The sequence below is a fragment of the Lithobates pipiens genome, unplaced genomic scaffold, assembly GCF_037356315.1.
Source record: "Lithobates pipiens isolate NorthernLeopardFrog02 unplaced genomic scaffold, aLitPip1_a1.2 Scaffold_16, whole genome shotgun sequence".
Lineage (NCBI taxonomy): Eukaryota > Metazoa > Chordata > Amphibia > Anura > Ranidae > Lithobates > Lithobates pipiens.
The window spans coordinates 483,189,955-483,210,135 of NW_027507748.1; the positions used below are offsets into that span (position 1 = coordinate 483,189,955).

The window sequence follows — 20,181 nt, forward strand, 5'->3', positions numbered from 1 at the left end:
TAACAAGCTGAGATTAGGAGCACTCCCTTTAAGGGAGTGTAAATAAAATGTATAAATAAAAGTATAAAAGACACCTGTCCACAGAAACAATGAATCAGATTCCAATCTCTCCACCATAGCCAAGTCCAAAGAGCTGTCCAAGGATGTCAGGGACAAGATTGTAGACCTACACAAGACTGGAATGGGCTACAAGGCCATCGCCAAGCAGCTTGGTGAGAGGGTGAGAATAGTTGGTGTGATTATTCGCAAATGGAAGAAACACAAAAAAAACTGTCAATCTCCCTCGGTCTGGGCATCCATACAATATCTCACCTCATGAAGTTTCAATGATCATGAGAACGGTGAGAAATCAGCAAAGAACTACACAGGAGAATCTCATCAATGATCTCAAGTCAGCTGGGACCATAGTCACAAAGAAAACAATTAGTAACTCTGTCATAAAAGACTGAAATCCTGTAGTGCCCGCAAGGCCCACCTGATCAAGAAAGCACATGTACAAGCCTGTCTGCAGTTTGCTAATGAACATCTGAATGATTCAGAGGAGAACTTGGTGAAAGTGCTGTGGTCAGCTGAGACCAAAATGAAGCTTTTTGGCATTAACTCAACTTGCCGTGTTTGGAGGAGGAGAAATGCTGCCTATGACCCCAAGAACACCATCCTCACCATCAAACATGGAGGGGGAAACATTATCCTTTAGGGGAGTGTTTCTGCTAAGGGGACAGGTCAACTTCACTGCATCAAAGGGACGATGGATGTGGCCATGTGTCGTCAAATCTTGGGTGAGAACCCCCTTCCCTCGGTCAGGGCATGGAAAATGGGTCGTTGATGGGTATTTCAGCATGGTAATGACCAAAAACACATGGCCAAGGCAACAAAGGAGTGGCTCAAGAAGCACATTAAGGTCCTGGAGTGGCTTTGCCAGTCTCCAGACCTTAATCCCATAGAAGATATGTAGAGGGACCTGAAGGTTCGAGTTACTAAACATCAGCCTCGAAACCTTAATGACTTGGACAGGATCTGCAAAGAGGAGTGGGACAAAATCCCTCCTGAGATGTATGCAAACCTGGTGGCCAACTACAAGAAACGTCTGACCTCTGTGATTGCCAACAAGGGTTTTGCCACCAAGTACTAAGTCATGTTTTGGGAAGGGGGGTCAAATACTTATTTCATTTATTAAAATACAAATCAATTTATAACTTTTTGAAATTAGTTTTCTGGATTTTTTTTGTTGTTATTCTGTTTGTTATTCTCACTGTTAAAATAAACCTACCATTAAAATTATGGACTGATCATTTGTCAGTGGGCAAACGTACAAAATCTGCAAAGGATCAAATACTTTTTTCCTTCACTGTGTGTGTGTGTGTGTGTGTGTGTGTGTGTGTGTATCTATATAGATAGAGATACATATCACTATAGAGATATATATCTCTATAGATAGATATATATGTATATATTATATGTTTGTATATGTATATTTGCTCTCATGCTGAGCTTTCAAAGTAAAATATGCAATATTTTAGAGGTAGTGTATTTGTAGTGGATCTGTTAGTGTTGGTGCAGTATAACACTGTTGGTAGTTAAATACTACATTTTTAAAGAGGTCCATCGATCGGACCTAAAAAAAGGGATAACAAAGGAGGAAAGATGGATAGTAATATTTGGTTCCAAAGAAAGAAAGTCCTTTTCAATAAGAAAATGTTGAGGTAAATTTATTGAAATGCTTCAGAACATCATTAAACCAATAGTTTTTAGCAAATGAAAAAAAAAAAACCATATAAAATGGCTCAGATGGAAAATATTACAAAAAATGTCTAGCAATTTTACTTAAACCAGGTTTAAGTAAAAAAAAAAAGTACATTTTAAAAAGTCAAGAAGCACACTAGCCACTTCAGTAGATCATGTTCCCCCGGAAATTCTCATTAATATTACAAAGACCCAGGAACATACCAGAACAAGATCTGATATGGGTTGTATTGTATAGAATGAATTCTACCTTATTTGGTTGCATTAGCAATATAAAGGGTTCCTGACTGTAATAATACACCAAGTGATCTGCTTTCCCAAACAATGGTATATTAAAGTGGAACTTAATTCACTGTGGAGTTGTTCAGCATATTTGCACACTTGTACTCTAGTGCTTTCTTCCAGTAATAGGAGGTCTGCACGCACCATCAATACTTCATTCATGCCCACCCTTAGCTTCTTCTGGTCTTCTTAAGAAACTGGCATTTTTAGTCCACCACTGGGAAGACATTGAAGAACTCCATATGCTAGAGATACATCATACAAGCACCAGGACCCAATCTCTACAAATTACATATACCAGGAGTGGGATGGAAGTAGATCAGAATGGTACCCTGTGCAGCACATTCGCTGCAGGCGGTGTACAAAAAGACAATAAATTAATTACTTGAGACTATAAAGCATTTTTTGGGCAGAAAAGACTTTTAAGGCTTCTTTTACCAAAAAGCTGCACCTGTCAGCATTTTCTTATTTTAGCTTTAGTTCCTTTTCTTTATATATTTTATTGTACAAACAAGCATTTAATACAGGGTGCATCAACTACACTGGTTGTATTTAGCTTTCTGGGGTTTCTCATACAAAAGAATAGAAGTAATTTCTCTCTTTAAAACCTTCTATCTAACTGAATCACTGCACATAGCTACACAGAGCAGAGGGGACAGGATGAGCCATTTGTATTATTCATTCAGTTGAATGTGTAATTTCAACATCGGCTATTAAGCTCTGCAAAAAAATTAAGCTTTTTTTAGGAAATTAGTAAAGGTTAAACTGGTAAACATGTAAAAACAAGCAAAAAATTATACTTGTTAGCTGGGAAGAGTAAATCTATTAAATATGTGCAATATTTCACACTTTGTGTAAAAAAATAAATAAATATATATATATATATATATATATATATATATATATATATATATATAAACAAAATGTTTACAAGAACGCCATATGTTCCCTTTTACCAAGACCTATGAAGGGTACATGTTATTTGTGGAAATCTTTCCAAAAACACCAACAAAAATACATAAGATGTGAAATTTCACAATTTTCAGATTTACATGGGCTGCATGAAAGGACACTATGTGGTTGATTTACTAAAACTGGATAGTGCAAAATCTGGTGCAGCTCTACATAGAAATCAAAAAACATATAAGTGAAAAAATAGTGCAGCACTGATAACATAATCAATGTTGTATACATTTACATATAAACAAATATATAAGGAAAAATGAGTCTATACGATGTTCAAAATCATAAAAGAAGTGTATTCAACAGTCCACCTCAATGGATGTGTAAGTAATATATAAAACAATTAGTGTTATATACATTTCTATGTAATTGAAATTTACCATCAAAATAAAAAAAGTTCATACATAATTGTAAAGGAAGTGTATACAACCGTACACCTCAACGGATGTGTAAGTAAATATATAAAATATCCCAAGTGCACACATGATAAATCTTCCAAAGAAACAGCTTCTCCTTTAGCAGGAGAATTGCCAGAAAAGCCTTCACCCAAACACAGCTGGTGTATATAGGTCCACCTTACCATATGGCAAGACCACCTATGACAGATGGTCTAAGCATGCTCTTATTATGATCACTGCAGCAAGGGAATCACTGGATCTCCAAAGAACCTTCAATGTATCACTCAAACAGCATCCACCGAAACGCCAAAGATAATTTAAAAACTCTCATAGTGTAGTAGGTAAAAAAAAAAACGTTTTAATGAAAGGGCAATAAATACTCACAGAGCAACAAGTTAAAATATGCATAGTCAGGTATTCCATTAACCAACAAACAATCAAACTTTCTCCTTGTGCTGCACACTTTCCCATTTTCTCAGTCCTGGCTTATGTGATCGCGTCACTTATGCTGGCCCCACCCGTCACGTTTTGTCATAGCGGATTGGCCATCAAATAGAAATCAGCTTCTAGATTATTATTTTTTTGTCAAAGCTTAACTAAACAAACTACAGTTAGAAACTGATTGGCTACCATGCAGAGCTGAACCAGATTTTGCACTCTCCAGTTTTAGTAAATCAACCCCCATATAATGTCTAGAACACACAAAAAAGAGAGGCTGCCTTAAACAGGCTCTCTTTCCTTCAACAGGTAAAACATTAAATGGAACATTATATTTTCTTATTGAACTGTGCACATGCATAAAAAGCAGACAGTGGTTATAATGTTCCACTTTTGATATTTATTACTGAATGTTATGTTTTTTTCCTGTAATTTTCTTGTATGTCTGCAGGAAGAGTCAAGGGCAGGATTAAAGACATTATACTAGCACGGCATTTAACATTCTTGATAGCTACTATTACACTGCGATCACAGAGCCTGGAGATAACCAACAGGGTCAGAATGAACCATAGGGTATATGAATAAAAAAATTGATTTGGAAATGTTTATGCAATGAGAATACATTTAGAATTGTGTTAATACATCAGTTATGCTTCTTTCATGCTATAAATAAAGCAGCCAGGCCATTGAAAAGTAATGAATAGAACATAGAAAAATATTTCCTTAACTCTTCTAGATGTCTTGAAAGGTGTCTGAAAAAGTATTCATTCTACCTGAACCACCGTAGGGTGAAATCATTTTACACATGTTATTTTGGCTTGTTTTTCGTACTTTTTAATCAAAAATATGTCCAAAGAATGTAATAAGTTATGTTTTTATGTGTGTGTAAAAAAGTTTTTATCAATTAGTTTGAGGTGTTAAAGTGGCTGTCTAAGGGTCCTTTCACGCGGGGCGGATCTGCTCAGCGGACTTCGCTAGCTCAGCGCGGGGATCTCTCCGCTGATTCCCGCTGAGCAGACGGATGACAGGTTCGTCTCTGCTTACTGAGTGGGGACAGACCTGTCAGAGCTCCGCTGTCCTCTATGGCGAGATCAGATGAAAATGGAAAGCCTGCCTGTTTTCATCCGATATCATCCGATCTGATCTGCTGGACAGATGGCGAATGTAATCCCAACTGTCTGTTTTGAGTGGAATTTATGGGATCAGATGGCAGATGGGTGTCAGTGGACACATATCCACTGACATCTATCTGCCCATACAAGTCAATGGGTGACCCGCTCAGATCCGCCTGAAAAACGGACAGGCGGATCTTTGCAAGCTGATCATGTGAAAGGGGTCTAAGAGCAGAACTGACACAGCTTAATACTGCTTTTGAAGCAATCGTACAATAATCTGATCGTTAGTACAGCTTTTTCGAGTCAATCATGATAGGTCGTGTGCAATTTTTCGAAAGGACAAGCATAAAAATACCAATGAGTACCATTTTCGGGCCGAAAAAAAAATACAAATACAATACATTACTTTTGAATTTGTACTCTTTCGTATGAGAATTTTCATAAATTTAGTAACCTCTTAATTTTCTATATGAGATTAGCATGCAAAAAGAAAAAAGGATGATCATCTGTCTGATAAGCTCATTGTGTGTACCAGGCATTAGTGTCCTCTACTGAAAGCAGATGATAGCGAGCTGCTAAAATGCAAGATTGAGTGCTTTATGGAAGTTTTAGAAGTGTTGCAGTGGCCAGGAGGCTTGATCGTTAAAGGAGAAGTATGGGAATGTAAAAATAGGTAGTACATGCTACCCTCATACCTGCATTGCATTTCTTTCTTTCCCAAGTCCTTTGGTTTTTGCAGAATAGTCTTTTGAAGATCCCAGAATATAGGAAAGGAGACGGACAACTTCCCCACATCTAAAGTGACCCCCGATATGTCCCCAGAGTCTACTTTATTGTACATACAAATCATCCCTCTGTCACTGTACTTCTATACAGTGCCCTCATCTCCATCCCTGTGCGGCAATGAATGGCACTGTATGGCATGTGATGACTCTGTATGGCATGTTATGTCTCTGTACAGCATGTGATGGCACTGTACGGCATGTGATGGCACTGTATGGCATGTGATGGCACTGTACGGCATGTGATGACACTGTACGGCATGTGATGACACTGTACGGCATGTGATGTCTCTATACGGCATGTGATGACTCTGTACGGCATGTGATGACTCTGCATGGCATGTGATGGCACTGTACAACATGTAATGACTCTGTACGGCATGTGATGTCTCTGTACAGCATGTGATGGTAATGTACAGCATGTGATGGCTCTGTACGGCATGTGATGACTCTGCATGGCATGTGATGGCACTGTACAACATGTAATGACTCTGTACGGCATGTGATGTCTCTGTACAGCATGTGATGACTTTGTATGGCATGTGATGTCTCTTCACGGCTTGTGATGGCACTATATGGCATGTGATGACTCTACACAGTATGTGATGATGACTCTGCACAGCATGTGATGGTTCTGTACAGCCTGTAATGACACCGTATGGCATGTGATGGCTCTGTGCAGCATGTGATGGCTCTGTGCGGCATGTGATGGCTCTGTGCAGCATGTGATGGCTCTGTGCAGCATGTGATGGCTCTGTGCGGCATGTGATGGCTCTGTGCGGCATGTGATGACACTGTATGGCATGTGATGGCACTATACAACATGTAATGACACTGTACGGCATGTGAGGACACTGTGCGGCATGTGTTGACTCTGTGCGGCATGTGATGGCACTGTACGGAATGTGATGGCACTGTACAGCATGTGATGGTACTGTACGCCATGTGATGACTCTGTATGGCATGAGATGGCCCTGTACAACATGTAATGACACTGTAGGGCATGTGATGACTCTGTACGGCATGAGATGGCACTGTACAACATGATGGCACTATACGGCATGTGATGGCTCTGTACGGCATGTGGTGACTCTGCATGGCATGTGATGGCACTGTACAACATGTAATGACTCTGCACGGCATGTGATGACTCTTCATGGCATGTGATGGCACTATATGGCATGTGATGACTCTACACAGTATGTGATGACTCTGCACAGCATGTGATGGCTCTGTACGGCCTGTGATGGCACTGTATGACACGTGATCGCACTGTACAACATGTAATGACACTGTATGGCATGTGATGGCTCTGTGCGGCATGTGATGGCTCTGTGCGGCATGTGATGACACTGTATGGCATGTGATGGCACTGTACAACATGTAATGACACTGTAGGGCATGTGATGACTCTCTAAGGCATGTGATGGCACTGTACAGCATGTGATGGCACTGTACAACATGTAATGACACTGTACGGCATGTAATGACTCTGTATGGCATGTGATGACACTGTACAGCATGTGCTCCTGTAATACTCTATTTACAATGAAGGGAACATTATTGCTTTAGGATTACTAGGTAATACACCAATTATGGGGGAGAAAAGCTCTGTCCATGTCTGAGGAGCTCCTTGCTTCAGTATGAAAATACAAGTAGATGTGAATGGAAGGTTTCATTGTCTCATATAAAAATCCAGATAGTCAATAAAAGGATTCATTCACAATGTTAGCTCTGATTTTATTTCATTTTACTATAACAGTAATGCATGGAATGCATGGGTGCTGTCACATCCATATGTGTATTCCGCTTTACAAATATATTGTTTTCACTCTGCTAGATAGTAGTATGTAGAGGGGATTTACATACACAGAACTATCAGTGACTTCTCCTACCTTAGTCACTGACTGAAGTGCTCTTATCTCTGCCAACTCTTCTGACCACTGAAACAGACTATGAGAAGGGAGGTAGGAGAGAGAGAAGGGAGAAGGAGAGAGGAGGGAAGAGAAGGGAGGAGAGAGAGAAGGGAAGGAGGAGAGAGAGAGAAGGGAAGGAGGAGAGAGAGAAAGGAGGGAGGAGGAGGGAGGAGAGAGAGAAGGGAGGAGGATGGAGGAGAGAGAGAAGGGAGGAGGAGGGAGGAGAGAGAGAAGGAAGGAGGAGAGAGAGGAGGAGAGAGAGGAGAGAGAGAAGGGAGGAGGAGAGAGAGAAGGGAGGGAGGAGGAGGGAGGAGAGAGAGAAGAGAGGAGGAGGGAGGAAAGAGAGAAGAGAGGAGGAGGGAGGAGAGAGAGAAGGGAGGGAGGAGGAGAGAGAAGAAGAGAGGAGGAGGGAGGAGAGAGAGAAGGGAGGGAGGAGGAGAGAGAAGAAGAGAGGAGGAGGGAGGAGAGAGAGAAGGGAGGGAGGAGGAGAGAGAGAGAAGAGAGGAGGAGGGAGGAGAGAGAGAAGGGAGGAGGAGAGAGAGAAGGGAGGAGGAGAGAGAGAAATGAGGGAGGGGGAGAGAGAGAAGGAAGGAGGAGAGAGAGAAGGGAGGAGGGAGGAGAGAGAGAAGAGAGGAGGAGAGAGAAGGGAGGGAGGAGGAGGGAGGAGAGAGAGAAGAGAGGAGGGGGGAGGAGAGAGAGAAGAGAGGAGGAGGGAGGAGAGAGAAGGGAGGGAGGAGGAGGGAGGAGGAGGGAGGAGAAAGAGAAGAGAGGGGGGGGAGGAGAGAGAGAAGAGAGGAGGGGGAGGAGAGAGAGAAGAGAGGAGGGGGGAGGAGAGAGAGAAGAGAGGAGGAGGGAGGAGAGAGAGAAGGGAGGGAGGAGGAGGGAGGGGGAGCAGCTAAGCTCTGTGAAGTCTCGGGAACGAGCAGAGAGCTGACATCAATCAAGCAAAATGACAGGAAAGTGGGTGGATCCAGACTCCAGAGCCAGGCCATTGTCGTTATTACACTATATGAAAGTCTATAGACCCTGCCACAGGTATTTAGCTTGATTTTAACAGAATGGGGGCACTTCTGAGAGGGCTGGAAATTTCTTTAGATATCAGCACATCACATAGAATAGATGTAAGCAAAAGAAAAGGAAACCCATTCTCCTCTTAATAAGTTGTCCCTGTTTCCCAACACAAGCTCACTCATTTTATTATGTTAACATTGTGAGTGGTAGCATGGAGTCTTTTGCCATTCCAGCATCACAAACTTACATGTTCCAGGATCACCAGACTACTGATAAAAGTGAATAAAACTGTTGGTGAGAATATTGCCTGGATTGTTTTAAAGGTAACTGTTTAGGACTTTATGTCAACAGAATAACAATATTTCCAAAGCAGCAGTATTTATAACACATGCTGTAATCAGCAACATAACCTGGATACTGTATATCAGCCACAGACTCTATTAGATGAAAATAAAGTGGTGGCCTACAATAAGTGAACTTCAGCAACTAGCACCATAACTTACCTCATTTTCAGAAGCCTAACTTTGATATACACACAATAAGGATTCTCAATGTTTATATTTTCCTGTGGATTGTTCTTACGCTAGCTGCCTTTTTTTTTAAAATATTTGTACTATTTTCTATATGGGGATTATACATACTCTCTGTAGTCTGGTTGTAATTTTCATTATCATTCATAATCTCTTACTGCCTTTAAGGTACTTTAACTTGGCCTTAAAGTGACTGTAACCTCAGAAAGTTTTTTTATCTTAATGTATTCTATGCATTAAGATAAAAAAGCCTTCTCTGTGCAGCAGCCCCCCTCGGCCCCTCTAATACTTAGCTGAGGTCCCTTTCTGTCCAGCGATGTCCACGAGTATCTCACCCATTCGAGATTCTCCCTCCTGATTGGCAGTGACACCATTGGTTCCCACTGCTGTCATTCAAAGTCAGCTAGCCAATCTGAGGAGAGAGGGGGCGGGACCAGGTCGTGACTCTGTGTCTGAATGGACACAGGGAGCTGTGACTCGGCTTGGGTGCCCCCATAGCAAGCTGCTTGCTGTTGGGGCCCTGAACAGGAGGGAGGGGCCAGGAGCACAGAAGAAGGACCTGAAAATAGGAGGATCTGGGCTTCTCTGTTCAAATCCACTGCAACAGAGCAGGTAAGTATAACATGTTTATTATTTTCATAGGAAAAAAGACAAGACTTTACAATCACTTTAAGGCAAGGGGGCAGGATGGATTTCCTGATCTTGTGACCACTGTGATTGGCTGTACCCCCCAGCTCTCAGTCTTAACAAGTAACTCAGGAATTGTCAGCGACATGCAGAGAGTACATTCCCAGCACATAAACCTCAGTTGCCATGGACACATATGTGTGGCATGCTGACACTAAAGCCCAGCTTCTTTACTGCTGCACATATGTATTTTGTGGTTGGCAAGATGTTAATATACACTATATAACCAAAAGTATTGAGACACCTGCCTTTATACACACATGAACTTTAAAGGCATCCCAGTCTTAGTCAGTAGGGTTTGCTATTGAGTTGGCCCACCCTTTGCAGCTATAACAGCTCAAACTCCTCTGGGAAGGTTGTCCACAAGGTTTAGGACTGTGTCTATAGGGATGTTTGATCAGTCTTCCAGAAGCGCATTTGTGAGGTTAGGCACTGATGTTGGACAAGAAAGCCTGGCTTACAGTCTCCACTCTAATTCATCCCAAAGGTCTTCTATTGGGTTGAGGTCAGGACTTTGTCTAGGACAGTCAACCTTTTGTTTACCATCTCCAGGTGCTCTCTCTTAAGCTATAAAGGCAGTGTAGCATGGCGTGCACTTGCCATGGCTGTGATTGTTTGAACTGCAGCACACTGGAGCAGACTTTTAAGCCCCATACACACTATCAGTTTTTCCTTCAGGTTTACCAAAACCATGTAGTGCAACTGCCTGCCTGATTGCATACACATTAAAACTCCTAAGATTTGACCTCATATTATATGGTTTTGGTAAATCTGAAGGAAAAACTCAACAGAAAAACTGATAGCGTGTATGGGGCATTAGAGATTAAAACAGGTGGGGATGAGGCAACATAACACCTCCTCACCACCTGTCAAACACCCTCTGAAAGGCAATTTTAATCAGACTAATTAATTTGCAGTAAATGTATTATGAAGTTAACGTTATTTAAAGAAGAATTCCTCTGACCACCACTAAAACAACTCCATCATAACCTAAATATTACACACCAAAAACATATTAGGCGCTATGCAAAAAAACATATGAAACACTTTTCTGGCATTATGGTCATATTAGAAAATCCAGAGCCAAATTCCCAAAAGCAGTTTTCTGGCTATTTCCAATGTATGCAACAAATTCAGGTAGTTCATATGTGCAACACATTTACATTCTGAAACGATAGCTATGACATATTAATTAAGAAATACCACTATATCGTTGATAAGAAAAATGGAGTTAAATAAGGATCTATTAGGGGTTATTTACGAAAGGCAAATTCACTTTTCACTGAAAGTGCACTTGGAAGTGCAGTCGCTCTAAATCTAAGGGGTAGATCTGAAAAGAGGGAAAGCTCTGATGATTTTATCATCTAATCATGTGCAAGCTAAAATGCTGTTTTTTATTTTCCTTGCATGTCCCCCATCGGATCTACAGCGACTTTACTTCCAAGTGCACTTGCAGTGTATGTATTGCATTGTGCCGCAGAGAAAATTCTGAAGTTCTGCAACAGTTTCATATACACCTTACCAACAGTTACATAAACCTCATCATGTGTTGCCTAGGCGGTAGACAGATTTCTAATGACAGTCCTTGAATGCCATGGGGTTGTTTTTTTTATGTCTGTATGAGCTAGTAGGCTTGTGCAATTCGTTTCGTAACGAATCTAAATTCGGCCGAATTTTGCATCTTTCGGACATTCGGATGCATCCGAATGTCCGAATAAAAAAATAACGAATAACAACAAATACGAAAGAAATATAACAAATGAATTTGAATGAATGAATGAATGAATTCGACATGATTCGGTAATTCTTTAAAGATCTAATGAAACAAAAGGTCAGCTGAAAGTAAATCTTATAGTCCAATCAGCTAATTGATTTTGTGCCAGAGGATGGATTACTGGCAAAGTGCATTCCTGAGAACTGAGTTAGAAGGGTGTTGTATTGTATTTGAGCCGAGGAGAAGAGACGTTGTCATTGTGTGTGTTAAAAGATTCAATAAACAAACGACTTTCCAAACTACGAATCATTATCACGAATGTTTATACATACATAAATATCAAATTTCAACGAATATGAACAAATGAATTCGACACTCTACGAATAATAACGAATTATCTGAAAATGTATTAACGTAACATAACGAATATAACAGACCGAAATTATGTATTTTACGAATGACAACGAACCGAAACTAAACAAAATTTTGCGTTGTGCACAAGTCTATGAGCTAGGACCCCACAATGAAACATAAATTGTAGCTTTTGTATGTAGCCACTTATCTCTCACGATGCATCATCTTTTATATAAATGTAAAGCCACACTGTCTATCACCAATATGTGTCAAGTAGTAGAGCAGTAGACACAGACACAGATAATTTCTGAATGCGTCAGACACTTTAGTAATTAGTAATATCCAGCTCTGCCACTGACAAAGGAATATAAATAGGTTAAAATATTTATTGGACATATTTTCTGATTTAAAAAAGTATCCTTTTTGGTTCTTTCTATAGAAGTTCTAAAGAACTTTGGAAAACCCTCAATATCCTCATATATGAAAACCATCTCATAAAGAAAATAGTTGAGATAGTGCTGCCCAATAGTGAACAATCAATCAATCAATCATTTAATCAATTGAAAAAACAAAAAATAGTGACTTCCATAAATATTGGGTAACAAACTTCAGTGCTAGAAAATTGCTATAGACATTGATACATTGAAAAATCCATAAACACATATTAGATACCGTGTTTCCCCAAAAATAAGACCCGCCCAGAAAATAAGTCCTGCTGTGATTTTCGGGGAGGGCTTCAAAATAAGCCCTACCCCAAAATAAGCCCTAGTTTAAAGTGTATCAGCTGTTCCCCCTCTGCTCTCCTCCTCTTCTCCTGTCAGTAGGGGATCTTGCCCCTCCTCTCTCTGCAGTGCTTGGAACATGGAAGACAGCTCAGCGGGCCATGGAAGCGCCAAGCGGCGCTCAGCTGTTCCCCCACTTCTCTCCTCCTCTTCTCCCAGCTGTCAGTAGGGGATCTTGCCCCTCCTCTCTCTGCAGTGCTTGGAACAGGGAAGACAGCTCAGGCGGGCCATGGAAGTGCCAAGTGGCACTCAGCGGTTTCCCTGCTGCTCTCTTCTCCTCCTCTTCTGCCAGCTGTCAGCGGGGAATCTCATGGCCCCCCTCCCTCTGCAGTACTCGCAGTGCGGAAGACCGATCAGGTGGGTCACGCAAGTGCAGAGCGGCATTATAAGAAGGTGTTTATCACAAATTGATTACAGAAACATGCACAGTTTACAGATGCACACAAATAACAAATAAAGAAAAAGTTGTAGCAGCACTAAAAACTATTTTTGAGTACCACTAGTATCAATTATCATATGATTGGAACAGTGTAATATCACAAATAACAATAATACATTGATTAAACCGTCAGTGGATTCGATTGATAAATTAATCAAAATGGTGATAAAAAATATAGACTAATAATACATAAAAAATCATGCGTGTGAAAAAAAGAAAAAAATTAAAATCCTTAAATGTGAAAAAAATGTAAATAAAAGTCAATATATTAATTCTTCTCTCCGTGACAACCATCCAGATTAATCAAGTAGAAGTAATGAAGTGTTGAAGAAAAAACACAAAGCGATATTGTTATTTGTGATATTACACTGTTCCAATCATATGATACTTGATACTAGTGGTACTTAAAAATATTTTTTAGTGCTGCTACAATTTTTTCTTTTCTACATTAAATAATACTGTAATACGGTGCATTTTAGGATTTTACAACCACTTTTACACAGTTCTACTGGCCATTGGGGATTCCTGACAGGCAGGGAGGAAGATGGGGATAGAAAACAGCATACTAAAAGCCCTACCATGAAAATAAGCCATACTGGGTCTTTTGTTGTCAAAATTAACATAAGACCCGGGCTTATTTTTGGGGAAACATGGTAAATAAAGTCCCAACAGTCCACACATAAAGTGCTCTAGTGCATCTTCATATTTCAATATGTGCTCCATCATATAACAAGAGTGCTTCGTCACCAGGTGAAATACTCGCTCACCTCAGCTGTTGGGATTTGATTTATTTTACCTAATAATGTGTTTATGTACTTTTCAATGTGTCAATGTTTATAGCAATTTTATAGCACATGAGTTTGTTACCCAATATTTATGGAATTCACTATTTTTTGTTTTTTCAATTAAAAGGATTAAATGATTGATTGATTGATTGTTCACTATTGGGCAGTGCTATCACAACTTTTTCTTTACCGATTGTTGTGGGAACACATTTAGTGATAGCAGCAGCCTTACGTTATATATAGGAATAAGTGGTAGCTCACAACATCTTTATTATTTTTTGTCATCTCATATAAATGTCTATGAAAGCATGTCTTAAATAATTAAACAACTCACAGCACAGTTTTGTTTGTAGAAAGACTGGAACTGGCTGTTAAAATTGATTTCCAGCACAATATTAGTAAGCCTTTAAACCTACTTTTAATAAACGTAAACAGGCTAGCACCCCTCTATTGCCCTATTGTACTGGAATACATGATAATTAAAGCACACTTCGTTTTGCGTTTTCTTACAGCTCTGTATGATATTACATCATGATCACACTGGGCTGGCATGTGTGCCAAAAATGTAGCCATTAAGCCCTACAGCAATACATTCAGCAACATCATAAAGCATTAATGAAACAGCCATATAGTATTTGACTGTACCTTCTTATAGAAACTACACACTGCAAGTTAATAGCCTTCCACCAGATGCTTATTATTAATATTTAATAACTTCATTTGCACACTGCAGTGAAAATATCATATAAATCAAGTGATAATTATGAAAATTCAATGGTTAAATCGATGCCCATACCAACAAAGAGATTCCATTCAATATCCAAATCAGCTTGATTAGCTAAGCAGCCTTTCATAACATTGAGGCAGTAGTTGTTGCAAGGTTTCAGTGTGGGCAGTCCACGACAGTACGGGCAATACAACATCTTCAGGAGTGCCCGAATGCACCCTGCATTTGGGCTGAGCTGTAAAAAAAAAACAAAAAAAAACATGTTTTAGAAACTCTAGCTCTGACTGGAAAAAATAATAAATTAGAATACATTTATAAGGAAGAGTAGTTAGAAAACTGACAAACTAGGTTTGAGGTGAAAAATTTGCTTTGAAGTAATGTAATGCAAAATATAAAAATGTATGTAAACTCTAACAATGGGCATCTCTTATTTGCTCCCTTTTGGTCTGCTAAATATACCATTGGAATCATCTTGTTATATTTGTTAAGTGCACACAGCCTGTATTTTCTCAAGAAGGCTATTTAGCCTTTCTTGTGCTTACCTTGGACTACCAAGTGATTAGCATTTTTTTTATAGAGATCTGAGAGTGGATGTGGTAGCATACAGTAGTTTAGCAAAAGGCACTAAACAGGGCTGACTTTGATGATACAGAGGTATGATAAACCTCTGATGCCTCGTAAACATGATCGGACTTTCTGACAACAAAACCGTGGAATTTTGGCTCAAACTTGTCTTGCATACACACGGTCACAAAAATGTTGGCCAAAAATTATGAACGAAATGACGTACTAGATGTACTTCGTGGTTTTTCAGCTCTTTAGTGCCACCCTTTGGGCTTCTTCTGCTAATTTCTTGTTAGTAGAAGTTTGATGAGTGTTGATTCACGCATTTCATTTCACGTTTTTCATTTAGCATTTTTCATTTTGTGCTTTTCAGTTAGTTTCTGAATGGCCATTCGTCAACCAGACATGTTACGGAATCGGAGGAGATAACATGTTATTTATTATTGGCCTTAGAGTTATTGCTTTGATATTATTTTTTTGGTTTAATTATGATTTGATTTGGTATATTTTCTATATTTTTTGATGCATAGAATGCACCTTTTGGTTAAGTTCTATTGGCAGATAGCATGTCTAATTATTTTTTTTATTTTTTTAATAATAAATAAATAATAAAAAACTTGGCTATGTGTTTAAGGGACACCAACATAGCGGTACCTTTGATCATATAAACTATGGGATAATGGTGTCGTTGTAACTTGCACAAAAAAAACATAATAATATTATTCTTGATATCACTAGAAAAACAAAAAGCCTATACAAATTAGTTTTCAATAACTCCATCAGTATCACCAGCAAATCAGCTTTATTATTATCCCATTAAAGCGGTGCTCCACTTAAAAAATAAAAAATAAAAGTCAGTAGATACAAATACTGCACCTGCTGACTTTTAATAATCAAATAAATAGAAAGATCCCCTAACAAAGAGATCACAGTACCCCCTGGTACAGGGGGACTTTTAAGGCAGACCAAAATATAAGTAAAAAATATATTACAAATGTATTCACAAAAATGATACACAAAATCATTTTACAGAACAGTATAAAAATTCATACATATATCAATGCGTGGAATCATACATATAAATATATAGTCTGCACAACATCAAAGGTTTCATATATGGATTTATAACGTGAACTCCAAAAGTGCTAGGGACAAATAGGTGGCCTGTATCAAACCCGCACATAGGTCTTATATTATGCTGTTGGGGGAACAAACAATCTCCACGTGTGGTGTCTAGGCAGTTGAACAGCACCTAGCCCACCTCTCCACCTACGACCACTCTAGTTGGCTCTGTGCTTTTTGTTGATGCACTCTGCTGTCTCGTGGTAGTGGTAGCACTGGCTTTGTGTTTGTGCACAAAGGTAAACAATATAGACATATGCGTATGTTCACCAGCCCTAGTAGGGGTGCTGTCTGGCTATTTAGTTATGGCCTATCGTAAGATGGTTAAAGGGATAATAATAGGGAAATGTACAGTACATGTATTTCAGGAATGTACTGCACATTTTTTTTTCTGCCTTGACATACTGTATATTTTAAAAGAGAAGTGCAGGGTTTAAAAATACAAACCTACATACTCACCATCAGATCGATGCAGCATCTGTCCCCCACTGCCTCTAAGACTGAGAACCGAGTGATCAAAGTCTACTGATTACTCAGCCCTCTGTCTTCAGTGAGCAGAGAGCTGGTGTCAGTCATTGGCTATCTGATCTGCCCCTCCAGCGTTCACTGCGGTGTCCTCAAAGGCTAATCCAGCTGCGGATCTAGGCATCTGGGTGGATCCCGACACTAAAGTTGGGATGTCTCCAGAGTCTGGACTGGCTGACATCAGCCTACAACTGACAGTGGACTTTAGCCTGCTGTTGCATGAATCTAGATAATGGGAGTGCAGAATAACGTGCAGAGAATTAGGGCTAGAAGAGCTTTGACCCTACTTCTCCTTTAATGAAATATTGAATTTTCTCTGTTAAATGCTGCAACACCTAGCTTGACCTTCCACATAGGGATGCACTTGATGTACAGAAATACCTCCTTTGGCAGGTAATACAAATGTATTTCAGCTGTCTATTTAGTTTTTTGCCTAGAGTTCATCTTTATCCAAGGACACTTTATTGCATATACAGTATAGTAGGAATGCTGCTAGCAAACAGCTCTGATTTTTAACTGAGCCTACTGCATTCTCACCATTTCCCCTGTTCATTCTCTCTGATATACTAAACTGCTTTAGTACCCTGGAAACTGGAAATGCAGTACGATAGTTGAATGGTCTCCATCAGAACTACTTTCTCTCTTTCATAGTAAAAAAGTAGTTATAAATGTAGTCATACTTCATGCTGCAGATAACCGACAGCTGGAAAAGAACAAATCTTTGTATTTTAAATTTGGATGTTGTGTTAAACAGTCAGCAGGTTGCTGAATAATATAAGCCTAATATTGTGTTTTGTGTGGATAATGAATGTCAGAGAGTTCCATGTCACAAGTAGGGATGAGCCGAACACCCCCCTGGTTTGCGATCAGGCAAAAAAAAAAAAAAAAAAAATGCTCGAACACCAATAAAATCTATGGACAGGAACGTGAAAAATCAAAAGTGCTAATTTTAAAGGCTTATATGCAAGTTACTGCCATAAAAAGTGTTTGGGGACCCGGGTCCTGCCCCAGAGGACATGTATCAATGCAAAAAAAAGTTTCAAAAACACCAGTTTTTTCGGGAGCAGTGATTTTAATAATGCTTAAAGTGAAACAATAAAAATGAAATATTCCATTAAATATTGTGCCGGGGGGGGGGGGGGGTGTCCTTGTATGCCTGTAAAGTAGCACATCTTTCCCATGTTTATAACAGTGCCACAGAAAAATAACATTTCGAAAAGGAAATTATGTCATTTAAAACTGCTCGCGGCTGTAATGTATAGTCAGATCCCGGCAATAATAATGGTGTGTATGTCACCCTCAAAATCCATACCAGACCCTTCAGTTCTGGTATGGATATTAAGGGGAACCCTGCACCCAATTTTTTTTTAAATGGCGTGGGGGGCCCCCAGGCACTATATACTCTGAACAGCAGTATATCTATACTATACAGCCTGCCCTATATACTATGCAGAAAATTGGTCCTTAGGTGTTGGTGGCGCCACAACATTGTAAGCCCTTACAGTTACACTTGCTGGGTTCAGGAACGGGCCCTGCTGTGAAATATTAGATCAAAAATTGCAATTACATTCCCCTGTTAAACAGGGGCAGAAAAATTGAGCCTTGGGTGGTGGTGGTGGTGGTGGTGAAACTAAACCAAAAATATTGTTGGAAGCTAGCATCATCAAGATTGAGGAGGAATAGGATAGTCAGCATAGGCAGTATTCAAGGGATCCCACATCCATAGCAAATGTAATCAGTTAAATCAGCATCGGATGCTTGATAACTGCTGATCCAAGACTGATTCATTTTTATGAATGTGAGCCTGAGTCTGTGGACAGGCACACACTCTTTGATCCATTACAAACCCTCCAGCAGCACTGAATATGCGTTCAGAAAGCACGCTGGATGTAGGACAGGCCAGTGGCTCAATTGCATATTGAGCAAGTTCTGGCCAGCGGTCCATCCTCAAGACCCAATAACCCAGTGGATGCACTGTTGGAAAGGTCTCCAAGTCTGCCCTTACCCCTAGATATTCCTGCACCATGTAATGCAGATGCTGGCAATGTTTGCTTGAACCGATCAGACCTTCGCACTGAGGACTGAAAAACTGTTTAAAGGCATCAGTCAGCCGACCCCTTCTTCACCGCTCTTCCTCTGACTGAACGAAGCCTCAGCAACATGTTGTCCAGCACCAAGAAATTCTAACCTCCCAGGGTCTGGAAACGCATTGCACAAACCTTTATTCAAGGTCTCCTGAAGATGTTTCATCCTCTGCTGCCTCTGCAAAGGCAGGATGAGTTTTGCAACCTTACCCTTGTATCGTGGATCAAGAAGGGTTTCCAGCCAGTAATGATCCCTCTCCTTGATACTATGAATCCTAGAGTCCTTTCGCAGGCTTTGCAGAATCAGGGACACCATGCAGCGTACGTTTGCAGAGGCATTCGATTCTGAGTCCTCTGGGTCAATAAGGATCACATGATCCATAACTAACTCCTCCCAGCCACATACAACTCCTTGCGTTTCTGAGGACTGAAAACCATCCCTTGAAGACTGCTGCTGAGTGTTATCCTCTACATCCATGCTGACACAACCCTCTTCCTCCTCTTCTTCCTGTGTGTTTGGCAGGCCCGCAGGAAGTGCATGATTCCTTGAAGTGTGTGCTCCAGCAGGAAGACTAGAGGGACAGTGTCACTGATGCATGCATTGTGGCTGCTCACCATCCTTGTGGCCTCCTCAAATGGTGACAGGAAAGTGCATGCATCCTTGATCAGTAGCCACTGGCATAGCAAAAAGAAGCCAAGCTCCCCTGACCCTGTCCTGGTGCCATACTCCCACAGGTACTCATTGATAGCCCTCTGCTGTCTGTGCAGCTGCTGCAGCATTGCCAATGTTGCGTTTCACCTGGTGGGCATGTCACAAATGAGAAGGTTGATGGGCTGGTTGCATTCTCTTTGAATGTCAGCTAGCTGTGCACTGGCATATAAATGACCCCACAAACTTTTCTGGCCTGCCTCAGGAGATCCTGTAAGCCTAGGTACCTGCTCAAGAACTGCTGCACCACCAAATTCAGGATGTGTACCAAACAGGGAACATGGGTCAAGTGTTCCTGTCGGAGGGCAGAGAGAAGGTTGGTGCCATTGTCGCATACAACCATTCCTGGTAGAAGCTGGCATAGCATCAACCACCTCTGAGCCTGCCCCTACAGAGCAGACAGAATCTCTGATCCAGTGTGGCTCCTGTCCCCTAGACAGACCAACTCAAGCACTGCATGGCATCTTTTAGCCTGATTGCTTGCGTAGCCTCTTGAAAGCTTATGGAGCAC

The 20,181-nt window shown here is 40.4% G+C and overlaps 1 protein-coding gene across 1 annotated transcript in view; it reads right to left on the bottom strand.

Annotated features, from left to right (window-relative positions):
- The window catches only part of GPC6 (glypican 6), a 1,045,088-nt gene that overhangs the window by 417,885 nt on the left and 607,022 nt on the right, over positions 1-20,181 (bottom strand). The window contains exon 4 of the mRNA XM_077483046.1: positions 14,736-14,901. Within this exon, the coding sequence (XP_077339172.1) occupies positions 14,736-14,901 (166 nt within the window). The remainder of the gene's footprint in view (positions 1-14,735; positions 14,902-20,181) is intronic.